General features: G+C 40.3%; 1 protein-coding gene across 1 annotated transcript; it reads left to right on the top strand.

The window, feature by feature from the left end:
- The first annotated feature begins 2,183 nt into the window (after positions 1–2,183).
- Positions 2,184–12,734, top strand: LOC131941656 (uncharacterized). The gene is made up of 2 exons (XM_059301038.1): positions 2,184–2,215; positions 11,842–12,734. The coding sequence occupies exon 2, from the start codon at positions 11,844–11,846 to the stop codon at positions 12,426–12,428; it is 585 nt and encodes a 194-aa protein (XP_059157021.1). The 5' UTR covers positions 2,184–2,215; positions 11,842–11,843; the 3' UTR covers positions 12,429–12,734.
- Positions 12,735–13,677: the final 943 nt, after the last annotated feature.

Genomic DNA, 13,677 nt, shown 5'->3' with positions numbered 1-13,677 from the left:
GAGAGAGGGGGGGGGGGTTCGTACATGGGCTTTTATATATTAGGATTTCATCATTGCCAAAGTATAGCATTCATATTTATCATTTTATACAGGTTTAAGACTAAAGGCTTATCTATTTCATAAAGGTTGAGATCAAAGGCTTATCGCGTCATACGGGATTTAGATTAAATGCGTATAGTGTCAAACAGGGTTAGGATTACAGACTTCCTACGCGGTTAAGATTAAAAGGTTATCTTGTAAGTCAAGATTAAGGTTTAAGGCGTACTATTTCATACGCGGTAAGGATTAAAGTATTATCGCGAAATCCTAGTTAAAGATTATAGGCTCATCTTGTGGTTTGGAGTTAATACCGAACGGATCTTTTTCATGGTATACAAGGTTATGAGAAAAACGTGTAACAAATACAGTTATCAATAATGTTTCTTGCTTAATTTAAGCCACATAGCTATAAAGATTCCCACTTAATTAGACCATTTGTTTAATTAATAACGCTATATAGTTATTTCCCTATATTATGATCTTATAGACATTAACGTACAAATTCTCTCTGGGTGGCGTCAAAGACATTAAAGGTACTAATACTAGTTGGGAAGTCCCACATATATTACGGCACCAATCGCAGCTAAGTGGTGTCACTGGTATAGTTCTCTAGTCTTTCATGATGGCAAACCTGCACTCTACAGTTAAATTATTAAAGCATAAAATAAAACGTAGAAATATTTCATTTATTAGAAGAAGAAGAATGCTGTGAGGGTATGTTAATCACCTTGGATTATCATTCCAGATGATTGAATAAAACACATGCTGCTGTTGTATCTCTCTGTCGTCTACCATGATTATTCTTATTTTGAAAATACAACAGAGTATTAATCCGACTGACCCGTATAGGAACCAAACATTTTTCTCGTAAACTATTTCATTATTCAGGTCCAATTTCTGCGCAGCTGCTATGGATATATTTATGAATAGTTTTAAAAATCCTCTTAACAAATCTATGTTTCTGTTTTACAATTCGTTACTGTAACTTGATACTTAAAAGATGTAACTCCTAATCTGGAATAAAAGAATAACGATAATCTAAGAGGTGGGTTAGTGGATTATTTGCTTGGCAGATAATACGTTAATGCTGGTTAACGGAAGGTTTATTTGTAACTTAGATAATACGACTCTGCGGGTTCATGTTTGTTTTGTTTACATATATGTTAGAGATTATTGCATGCGGGATTTGAGACAATAAGAGCAAGACTGCTGCGATATTGATATAGAATTATCGCATGTTTGGGGGTTTACTGCTACATGTCAGTTATGCTGGGGGATCAGTGGATTAAGTAAAATCACGATAAGTCTTGCTGAGGTTACTTTGGCTGGCAAAGTAAGGGAAGTAAAATTACAACGTCAGACAAGGGCAGAACTCGGTTCGCCTTCAGATTATGCGCCATTGAGGCCATTGACTCAGATTTCAGCCTGCTTTTATTTTTGGATTTGCTTCCATAGCCTTTGTCCAACTAAGAACAAACTACAAGGCAGCAGTTGTTTAATTTTGGAGTTGTCTCTCCTGGAAAAGTGGCTGTCCTCAGCTAACGAGCCTCATCTGCCCGAGGGTTCGTACTCGAGACTTTTCGGTTTAGCAACCATGAGCTTTACCGACTCGAACACGCCGACCCCAGGGCGTTGCCAAATTACCAAATGTTCCATGAACAGTTCAAAACCCTTCACATAAACACTAACAGCTTAGACCCCTTCACGGCAATACTGACAGTTCAGTCCCTTCACGGCAATACTGACAATTCAGACCACTTCACGGCAATACTAACAGTTCAGACCACTTCACGGCAATACTAACAGCTTAGATCCCTTCACCTCAGACCACATAGACCAGGCAGTCTCTTTCTTACACGAAATACTCAAGTTTGTCCCTGAACTCGAGTCCGTCATTTCACAGAGGATAGATAAGTACCTAACTACACCTATCGGAAAGCTCAAGTGTCTGGGCATAGATAAGTCAATGTCACAAAAACAGGTCGACTCTACTTGTTCTGCCATATCGACCATCAACTCCGAAAGAGTGACTTTACGCTGGTATTATGAGAGAAGACGCCCCCAGCCCACTTTTACATTCAGCTGCTCTACTATTGATTTTTATCTTATCCCATATAAGCTCTGAATGTCCCGAGCTCATTTATTTATTCAAGCTGTAACTTGAGCGAGAGGTCAAGTAAGTTTTTCTTTATTCAATTACACGCACATAACTTCCTATAAAACGTGTTTATGCAAATTACGAAATATTTTGTTGTAAAAAGGTTATCTATGTTTGACTAAACGCTACACCGAGGAAGAACATATTTATTTTCGCTACCCTATTTAAAGATGTTTAGAGCAAATACTCGTTTTTAAAACTAGAGTTCAAGACCTTTAAAATCCAATTAAATCATATTTTGATAAAATAATTCAAGTATACCTAAACATTTTAAAATCTATTTTATACTCGTTTTAAAAAAATACATGTACATCATTAATAATAGAGATTCCGTGTTATCAAAATAATATCGGCCAGTGTATAAAGCATACAAAGAAACACATTCCTGAATCTGCACATCCCAATCAGAAAGCTGTGTCCTTAGTTTGAGCTTATTCTTCGTTCTTAATTGTAATGTGGGATGGGTTTCTTTCAACAAAATTATTCCCTGTCAATGTGTTATACCCCATATAGGCCATTTACACGATTCAGCCTGCTTTTTTTTTGATTTGCTTCCTTAGCCTTTGTCCAACTAAGAACAAACTACAAGACAGTTGTTTAATATTAAAGTTTCTCACCTAGGTGGGTGGCTGTTCCCAGCTTTCGAGCGTCATTTGCATATACGTTAGTAGTATATTAGGTCACTTTTGGTTATCATTTGGGTGGCGCAGCAGCCTGGGACAACGAGATATAGCAAAATACTCGCAGGGTGAAGGGTGAGGCGCAGGGTGAAGAGGGTGGCGCAGGGTGGCGCAGCAGCCTGGTACAACGAGATATAGTAAAATACTCGCAGGGTGAAGGGTGAGGCGCAGGGTGAACAGGGTGGCGCAGGGTGGCGCACCAGCCTGGGACAATGAGATATAGTAAAATACTCGCAGGGTGAAGGGTGAGTGGCGCAGGGTGGCGCAGCAGCCTGGGACAATGAGATATAGTAAAATACTCGCAGGGTGAAGGGTGAGGCGCAGGGTGAACAGGGTGGCGCAGGGTGGCGCACCAGCCTGGGACAATGAGATATAGTAAAATACTCGCAGGGTGAAGGGTGAGTGGCGCAGGGTGGCGCAGCAGCCTGGGACAATGAGATATAGTAAAATACTCGCAGGGTGAAGGGTGAGTGGCGCAGGGTGGCGCACCAGCCTGGGACAATGAGATATAGTAAAATACTCACAGGGTGAAGGGTGAGTGGCGCAGGGTGGCGCACCAGCCTGGGACAATGAGATATAGTAAAATACTCGCAGGGTGAAGGGTGAGTGGCGCAGGGTGGCGCAGCAGCCTGGGACAATGAGATATAGTAAAATACTCACAGGGTGAAGGGTGAGTGGCGCAGGGTGGCGCAGCAGCCTGGGACAATGAGATATAGTAAAATACTCGCAGGGTGAAGGGTGAGTGGCGCAGGGTGGCGCAGCAGCCTGGGACAATGAGATATAGTAAAATACTCGCAGGGTGAAGGGTGAGTGGCGCAGGGTGGCGCAGCAGCCTGGGACAATGAGATATAGTAAAATACTCGCAGGGTGAAGGGTGAGTGGCGCAGGGTGGCGCAGCAGCCTGGGACAATGAGATATAGTAAAATACTCGCAGGGTGAAGGGTGAGTGGCGCAGGGTGGCGCACCAGCCTGGGACAATGAGATATAGTAAATATATATATATAGTAAATTTTAATTAATTTTTTATAATTAGTTTGAATTTAATTTAATTACTTTGTTTATATTGTGTAATTTTTTATTGACCTTGTGACGTAATTTTAACGAATTTTTTAAATTAGTTTTAATGAGTTTTTAAAATTATAATTAATTAATATTACGTAATTTGATTATTTGTTTGATTTAAATTGTTTAATTTGATTGTTTACTTATTGTTTATTTGTTTGAAATTCATTTTATGCAGTTTGATTTTAACTACTTTGTGTATTTGTTTTATTTGTTTGATATATTTATTTTCTTTGATGTATAGTATTTAAAATAAAAGACTAACGCTAACGTATACTTTGTGTCATGACTTCCATTTAACCAGTCGTGTAACACCTGTTACGTATCGATTCACCAGCTATCCTTTGTTTTCTCACCGCTGCCCGTTTTAATGGGAATGTATTGATCGCAGCCGCTGGCCCATCACAGCATGATGTCCCACCTAATTAAATTTTTTTTTTTTTTTTTTTTTTTTTTTTTTTTGTTATGCTTCACCGAGTTACCCCCGCTCGGTTGACGGGTTATGGTAATTAACGACATACATTAAGTAGCTTTCCGCGAAGCACTTAGGTCATTATGCAACAGCTGTTGTGCGACAGCTGGTGCTGTAATTAGGCCGTTCAACCGGATAAATGACCGCGAAAATTGTGTTCTAATCACTTCAACTTCGGACTTCAAATCAAGCGTCACCGCGACTTATCCAGCCTGCGACCTCTGTTGACTCCTGAGACTAAACCCACGCCAGCTTTACCAACCATCACATCCACCTAACCCTATACGGACCACATCTTTTGTGCGTGTTTATTCTATTAAAGGTAAGGTTAATATTACTTTTTGTTTTAAGGGAGCTAACCCCATTAAAATACCCTTTAAATAAATATGTATCTAAATAAGTAGTCATATGTATTCCTTTTAGTGTACAACCGACCCTACGAGACAGACTAACCATCGACCGAACCTATTGAACTACCTACCCATCCCCGAGGCACCCACTGAACCAAACGTTCCAGCTACATCCAACTACACCATTTCGGATCTCCACACACAGCTAACTTCACGTTCAGCTTACGCGTTCAAACCCATAGGTACGTTCATTTTTAATTTTGTTTTAAGTATGATTTTTGTTTCATACATTTTATTTTATGTATTTATTTTTATTCTACAGCCAGTGACCTACCCAGTCATCCAACTACTAGACACTTCGTCAATAATGCAAACCGCCCAGTCTACCACCCATCCAGCCATGAGCCGTAACAAGTGTGACATATGCAACCGTGTGTTCACCCGCAAAGACGGTTTGACAAGACATCACGACTCTGTTCACCGCCGACAAGGACATCTCTGTACAACATGCGGGAATCTATTTACACGACTTGACAATTTAACAAGACATTGTAAAACAACACACACCAACCAAACATCACCGACCGACACCCCATCAGCAACCGATAGACAAACTCCACAACCACTATACGTGACCGACAGACAAACCATGCAACCCCTAGCAGCGACCCAAACAACTCGTACCATGACCAACACTATTCCATTAAAGCGACATACGATGTATGACGACAAAACAAACAACAAACGCGTAAAGACTAACAACCACAGTAACGTTAATTCACACACCACTATTTTTCCTGTAGACGACCTAGCCATGATACGTTATACATGTGACATATGTGAGCATGCATTCAACTGCAAACATGGTTTGAAACGACATCACGATACGGCACACAGACGACGAAGACATACATGTAGAGAATGTTTGCAAGAATTTACAAGAAAATATAATTTAACGAACCACTATAAAATACCACACACCATCAAAACATTACCAGACGACACATCAGCGACCGACACGAATATCCCATAGGATGACTTCTCACAGACATCTCCTTACACCCAACACAGAAACTCACTTTCTTACTTTTATATTAAAAGACAAGTAGACACAATGTGACATCTCCCCTAGACTGTAGACCGATGGGGTTGTTTTTATTCAATAAAAATTTATTATATATGGTCTTTTGTGATTTTTTAATGTGTTATTGTTTTGTTACTTGTCCCTGAAAGTTATGTAACTCGGTATCCTGTATAAGAGGTATGACTGGAATCAAAATCACGGGAGAGAACGTGACGTACATCGCGATATTTGAAAACAGGGCGATGTTTAACCTCAACCAAAAAAGACAATGAACCTAGAAGGAAGACGAATATATATCTTAGTCTTGCAGCAGATTACCTTCCCATGTTCGCTTTAGTATTACAGTTTTCATCAAACTTCTTTTTGACTTGAACTTCGTTAATTTTTAACAAAGTTTACTTATACATAATACATTACGTCTAATGACAATTTTTTATTTTTACCACTCAATGTATTTTCTTTTTCTATATCTTACATTGTCATCTTAATTTTTGATCACCTTAGTAAAAATTTGCTTAAGATTATAAAATTCAAGTTTTAAAAAACAACAACGTTATAGTACGTCGTGTCAAATGACACACCGTTTAAAATGTCTACATTTAAAGTTCACCAAAATAATGACGTAAAATCTAAATATGATATGACGTTAGCATACATATCATTCAACCTAATCACTCTAAAGTACAAATCAATAATTTTTATTGATTAAGGGGCTGGGTGAGTTATTTTTATCACTATTCACCCTTCCCCTTCCCTTTGTCCGCAACCCCGTTCCCCTTCTCCCATCCAACCTTGCGTCATCACACTAACCTCAATACCAACCGTTAGATAAACAGACCGTACTACTACTACTACCCGCACTATACCTATTCCATTTAAGAGACAAAGGCTGTATGACAATCCTACAGACAAATATTTATTCAACTAATATCACAACCCCCTAGAAACCACTCCAACAGACTGGGATACATAACTTGTAGACACCACTCCTCGTTGAATATCTCTTGCACCCTACCTACATCGACAACTTTGTCCGCCGCCCTCGCCCCCGTCCCTAGTATGAACTCGGTTACCAACAATTTCAAAACATGCATGTTCCGAGTTCAAAACCAACCTTCACCGACACTACTATGAACTCGGCCCCTAACACTTCCAAAACATGCCTGTACTAACTTTGAAACCACCATCGGTGAAAACTTCACCGACCTTAGTATGGACTCTACACCTACCGATTCCAAAACATGCATGTTTTGGAATTGTTGGTAGCCGAGTTCATACTAGTGTCGGTGAAGGTTGGTTTTGAACTCGGAACATGCATGTTTTGAAATTGTTGGTAACCGAGTTCATACTAGGGACGGGGGCGAGGGCGGCGGACAAAGTTGTCGATGTAGGTAGGGTGCAAGAGATATTCAACGAGGAGTGGTGTCTACAAGTTATGTATCCCAGTCTGTTGGAGTGGTTTCTAGGGGGTTGTGATATTAGTTGAATAAATATTTGTCTGTAGGATTGTCATACAGCCTTTGTCTCTTAAATGGAATAGGTATAGTGCGGGTAGTAGTAGTAGTACGGTCTGTTTATCTAACGGTTGGTATTGAGGTTAGTGTGATGACGCAAGGTTGGATGGGAGAAGGGGAACGGGGTTGCGGACAAAGGGAAGGGGAAGGGTGAATAGTGATAAAAATAACTCACCCAGCCCCTTAATCAATAAAAATTATTGATTTGTACTTTAGAGTGATTAGGTTGAATGATATGTATGCTAACGTCATATCATATTTAGATTTTACGTCATTATTTTGGTGAACTTTAAATGTAGACATTTTAAACGGTGTGTCATTTGACACGACGTACTATAACGTTGTTGTTTTTTAAAACTTGAATTTTATAATCTTAAGCAAATTTTTACTAAGGTGATCAAAAATTAAGATGACAATGTAAGATATAGAAAAAGAAAATACATTGAGTGGTAAAAATAAAAAATTGTCATTAGACGTAATGTATTATGTATAAGTAAACTTTGTTAAAAATTAACGAAGTTCAAGTCAAAAAGAAGTTTGATGAAAACTGTAATACTAAAGCGAACATGGGAAGGTAATCTGCTGCAAGACTAAGATATATATTCGTCTTCCTTCTAGGTTCATTGTCTTTTTTGGTTGAGGTTAAACATCGCCCTGTTTTCAAATATCGCGATGTACGTCACGTTCTCTCCCGTGATTTTGATTCCAGTCATACCTCTTATACAGGATACCGAGTTACATAACTTTCAGGGACAAGTAACAAAACAATAACACATTAAAAAATCACAAAAGACCATATATAATAAATTTTTATTGAATAAAAACAACCCCATCGGTCTACAGTCTAGGGGAGATGTCACATTGTGTCTACTTGTCTTTTAATATAAAAGTAAGAAAGTGAGTTTCTGTGTTGGGTGTAAGGAGATGTCTGTGAGAAGTCATCCTATGGGATATTCGTGTCGGTCGCTGATGTGTCGTCTGGTAATGTTTTGATGGTGTGTGGTATTTTATAGTGGTTCGTTAAATTATATTTTCTTGTAAATTCTTGCAAACATTCTCTACATGTATGTCTTCGTCGTCTGTGTGCCGTATCGTGATGTCGTTTCAAACCATGTTTGCAGTTGAATGCATGCTCACATATGTCACATGTATAACGTATCATGGCTAGGTCGTCTACAGGAAAAATAGTGGTGTGTGAATTAACGTTACTGTGGTTGTTAGTCTTTACGCGTTTGTTGTTTGTTTTGTCGTCATACATCGTATGTCGCTTTAATGGAATAGTGTTGGTCATGGTACGAGTTGTTTGGGTCGCTGCTAGGGGTTGCATGGTTTGTCTGTCGGTCACGTATAGTGGTTGTGGAGTTTGTCTATCGGTTGCTGATGGGGTGTCGGTCGGTGATGTTTGGTTGGTGTGTGTTGTTTTACAATGTCTTGTTAAATTGTCAAGTCGTGTAAATAGATTCCCGCATGTTGTACAGAGATGTCCTTGTCGGCGGTGAACAGAGTCGTGATGTCTTGTCAAACCGTCTTTGCGGGTGAACACACGGTTGCATATGTCACACTTGTTACGGCTCATGGCTGGATGGGTGGTAGACTGGGCGGTTTGCATTATTGACGAAGTGTCTAGTAGTTGGATGACTGGGTAGGTCACTGGCTGTAGAATAAAAATAAATACATAAAATAAAATGTATGAAACAAAAATCATACTTAAAACAAAATTAAAAATGAACGTACCTATGGGTTTGAACGCGTAAGCTGAACGTGAAGTTAGCTGTGTGTGGAGATCCGAAATGGTGTAGTTGGATGTAGCTGGAACGTTTGGTTCAGTGGGTGCCTCGGGGATGGGTAGGTAGTTCAATAGGTTCGGTCGATGGTTAGTCTGTCTCGTAGGGTCGGTTGTACACTAAAAGGAATACATATGACTACTTATTTAGATACATATTTATTTAAAGGGTATTTTAATGGGGTTAGCTCCCTTAAAACAAAAAGTAATATTAACCTTACCTTTAATAGAATAAACACGCACAAAAGATGTGGTCCGTATAGGGTTAGGTGGATGTGATGGTTGGTAAAGCTGGCGTGGGTTTAGTCTCAGGAGTCAACAGAGGTCGCAGGCTGGATAAGTCGCGGTGACGCTTGATTTGAAGTCCGAAGTTGAAGTGATTAGAACACAATTTTCGCGGTCATTTATCCGGTTGAACGGCCTAATTACAGCACCAGCTGTCGCACAACAGCTGTTGCATAATGACCTAAGTGCTTCGCGGAAAGCTACTTAATGTATGTCGTTAATTACCATAACCCGTCAACCGAGCGGGGGTAACTCGGTGAAGCATAACAAAAAAAAAAAAAAAAAAAAAAAAAAAAAAAATTTAATTAGGTGGGACATCATGCTGTGATGGGCCAGCGGCTGCGATCAATACATTCCCATTAAAACGGGCAGCGGTGAGAAAACAAAGGATAGCTGGTGAATCGATACGTAACAGGTGTTACACGACTGGTTAAATGGAAGTCATGACACAAAGTATACGTTAGCGTTAGTCTTTTATTTTAAATACTATACATCAAAGAAAATAAATATATCAAACAAATAAAACAAATACACAAAGTAGTTAAAATCAAACTGCATAAAATGAATTTCAAACAAATAAACAATAAGTAAACAATCAAATTAAACAATTTAAATCAAACAAATAATCAAATTACGTAATATTAATTAATTATAATTTTAAAAACTCATTAAAACTAATTTAAAAAATTCGTTAAAATTACGTCACAAGGTCAATAAAAAATTACACAATATAAACAAAGTAATTAAATTAAATTCAAACTAATTATAAAAAATTAATTAAAATTTACTATATATATATATTTACTATATCTCATTGTCCCAGGCTGGTGCGCCACCCTGCGCCACTCACCCTTCACCCTGCGAGTATTTTACTATATCTCATTGTCCCAGGCTGCTGCGCCACCCTGCGCCACTCACCCTTCACCCTGCGAGTATTTTACTATATCTCATTGTCCCAGGCTGCTGCGCCACCCTGCGCCACTCACCCTTCACCCTGCGAGTATTTTACTATATCTCATTGTCCCAGGCTGCTGCGCCACCCTGCGCCACTCACCCTTCACCCTGCGAGTATTTTACTATATCTCATTGTCCCAGGCTGCTGCGCCACCCTGCGCCACTCACCCTTCACCCTGTGAGTATTTTACTATATCTCATTGTCCCAGGCTGCTGCGCCACCCTGCGCCACTCACCCTTCACCCTGCGAGTATTTTACTATATCTCATTGTCCCAGGCTGGTGCGCCACCCTGCGCCACTCACCCTTCACCCTGTGAGTATTTTACTATATCTCATTGTCCCAGGCTGGTGCGCCACCCTGCGCCACTCACCCTTCACCCTGCGAGTATTTTACTATATCTCATTGTCCCAGGCTGCTGCGCCACCCTGCGCCACTCACCCTTCACCCTGCGAGTATTTTACTATATCTCATTGTCCCAGGCTGGTGCGCCACCCTGCGCCACCCTGTTCACCCTGCGCCTCACCCTTCACCCTGCGAGTATTTTACTATATCTCATTGTCCCAGGCTGCTGCGCCACCCTGCGCCACTCACCCTTCACCCTGCGAGTATTTTACTATATCTCATTGTCCCAGGCTGGTGCGCCACCCTGCGCCACCCTGTTCACCCTGCGCCTCACCCTTCACCCTGCGAGTATTTTACTATATCTCGTTGTACCAGGCTGCTGCGCCACCCTGCGCCACCCTCTTCACCCTGCGCCTCACCCTTCACCCTGCGAGTATTTTGCTATATCTCGTTGTCCCAGGCTGCTGCGCCACCCAAATGATAACCAAAAGTGACCTAATATACTACTTACGTTCGCACGACCTCTTCTATTTTTGTGTCTCATTTTGGCTTTCTAACTCAGAACAGATAGGCCTACCAAATGGCTTTCTAACTCAGAAAAGATAGGCCTCCCAAAAGGCTTTCTAACTCAGAACAGATAGGCCTACCAAATGGCTTTCTAACTCAGAACAGATAGGCCTACCAAATGGCTTTCTAACTCAGAACAGATAGGCCTACCAAATGGCTTTCTAACTCAGAACAGATAGGCCTACCAAATGGCTTTCTAACTCAGAACACATACCAATTGGGTGGATTTGGAGAATCGTTTAGATAGTTTAGAGAGGTGCGAGAAATGCAATGAGAACTATTTTTTAAATGCCGCTTATTTCAGACTACATTTAAAGATACTGAATATACTTTCCTCTACTTTTTATAAACATACAGTTTAGAGCATGGAAACAATATTTTCTCGCATTGTTAAACTTGCTTATTTAACTACATACTGGGCAACGAGTGTGCAATTTAATATCAATTTCTTGAGTACAGGTATAGACAAAAAATTAAACTCAGGCGTTTTACGTTAACTGGTTAACTGTTTGATGCTTAATCATAAGAATTATAAATGTTGTATTTCAGAAATGTGGACATTACTTGCTCTGAAAATCTTGCCCGTGCTGATGTTTGTTGTTGGTGTGTGGCCTGTGTGCCGTGAGGTGGACTGGTCCGATAGCTTCAACAAGATGGGGCAGTCCCAGTGTGACAGTCACACGGATATCATCCAAGGCTTCTGTCGAAGTGACTTCTTCCCTAGCTCAGGCATCGACCACATCGGGTTACTGGAGAGCGCTATCTGCTGCACCAAGCCCGCCCCGTGGACAGAAAACTTCGAGTTTGAAATTGTCGATTGGTGGGGTGTTTTAGATAAACCATACGCCTCCGCACTATGTCCTACCGGGCAATTCCTCTCAGGTCTATACCGGACCTCAGGTGCAAGGATATCCAGCATTGAAGAAGGACGCTGTACCAAAGCTCAGAACCTTCCGGCTCGCTATGGGTGCTGTTACGAGCAAGACATCTCGACCTGCTTCAGCAAGACGGGCTGCTGCACCTGCGACCCAGGTTATTACGTCATTGGGTTTAACCGTAGTGACTGCGATGAGCTACGGTGTTTGACCAAACTGCAGTGCTGCAATGTCACTTATCCCGAGACAGGATCCCAATAAGCCATACAAGAACAGACAGAATGCTACGAAGTACATCCCAAATCTCTACAGCAAGATTGACATTAAAACACCACAAGAACAGACAGAACGTTACGAAGTACATCCCAAATCTCTAAGGCAAAATTGACATTAAAACCGCAAAGGAACAGACAGAACGTTACGAAGTACATCCCAAAACTCTAAGGCAAAATTGACATTAAACCATACAAAAAACTAATGCAATATAACGTTATGAACTACATCAACTATACTATTACCAAATGTATTCTAAAAAAAATAAAAGCATCTTTTGCCATCAGAAGTTCATGCAAACAGTATATTTCTATGTAAACTGTACTTTTTTGTTGTTGCATATTAAAAAGAAAATTATAGCTGTTCCTATTGACACAATATAATAATAAAACTTTAAAAAACTCTTGAGTAGAAATCTTCAAATTGAAAAAAAAACACAATATGATAGACGCCAAGGGTTATAGACGCACGTCAGCTAACATGAAAGTCTCTCAGAGGAGTAGCGGGGGGGGGGGGTACATAAGTCCCCGGGCGCCGACCCTAGGGGGCGCCAAAATAGATTTGAAAAAATATTAAAAGCTCATTTTAGCTGCAGTTTTGCATTATAAATATAATTTGGGATGGGGCGCCAAATTGAAAGTTTGATCATGGGGGAGGGGGGGGGGGTTACCGCCAAATTGAAATTTTGTCCTCTGGCGCAGGGAAGGGTCGCTACGCCTCTGAAGGTCTCTAGTTTGAATCCCAGTCTCGAGTTTGTCGTCACTGAGTCCACCCATCTCTGATGTATACCTTAAATGCCACGGTCATTGAAAAAGATGAACTCTACTTCATCTGCCCCATGTAATGATGAGTACCGGAGTTAACCAGCGTAGGTGAGGATATTAGATGAAAAACAGGAACATTCTGTTTCTTTTATTTGCTACTCATTATAGAAATTCTACTTCATCTGCCCCATTTGTCTTAGGCATGAGCGGGATTTAGAAGAAGAAGATTCTAGAAAACCCAAACAATCAATCGTATTTGGAACTAGAGATAACTGACGCTTATAAACAAGAAAAACCTTTACTTGAATAATAAACCGGGAGTGATCTCCCCTAAACTTTCTCGAATATTCTTATATAACTTGGAATATAGACATGGTTTTTAATTACTTAAACTTTTAAAAATAGAATCTCATCGAAAAAAGAATTGCGCATGAAGCGAACACCAAAACAAAATGTGCATAATAGTTCGCAAT

This window comes from Physella acuta, unplaced genomic scaffold (assembly GCF_028476545.2).
Source record: "Physella acuta isolate Inbredline_101_S28 unplaced genomic scaffold, ASM2847654v3 ptg000368l, whole genome shotgun sequence".
Lineage (NCBI taxonomy): Eukaryota > Metazoa > Mollusca > Gastropoda > Physidae > Physella > Physella acuta.
This window is presented reverse-complemented; position numbering and strand designations above follow the sequence as displayed.

What these genes read in the sequence shown, in the direction of transcription:
- LOC131941656 (XM_059301038.1), top strand. Translation starts at nt 11,844, where the DNA reads ATGTGGACATTACTTGCTCTGAAAATCTTGCCCGTGCTGATGTTTGTT.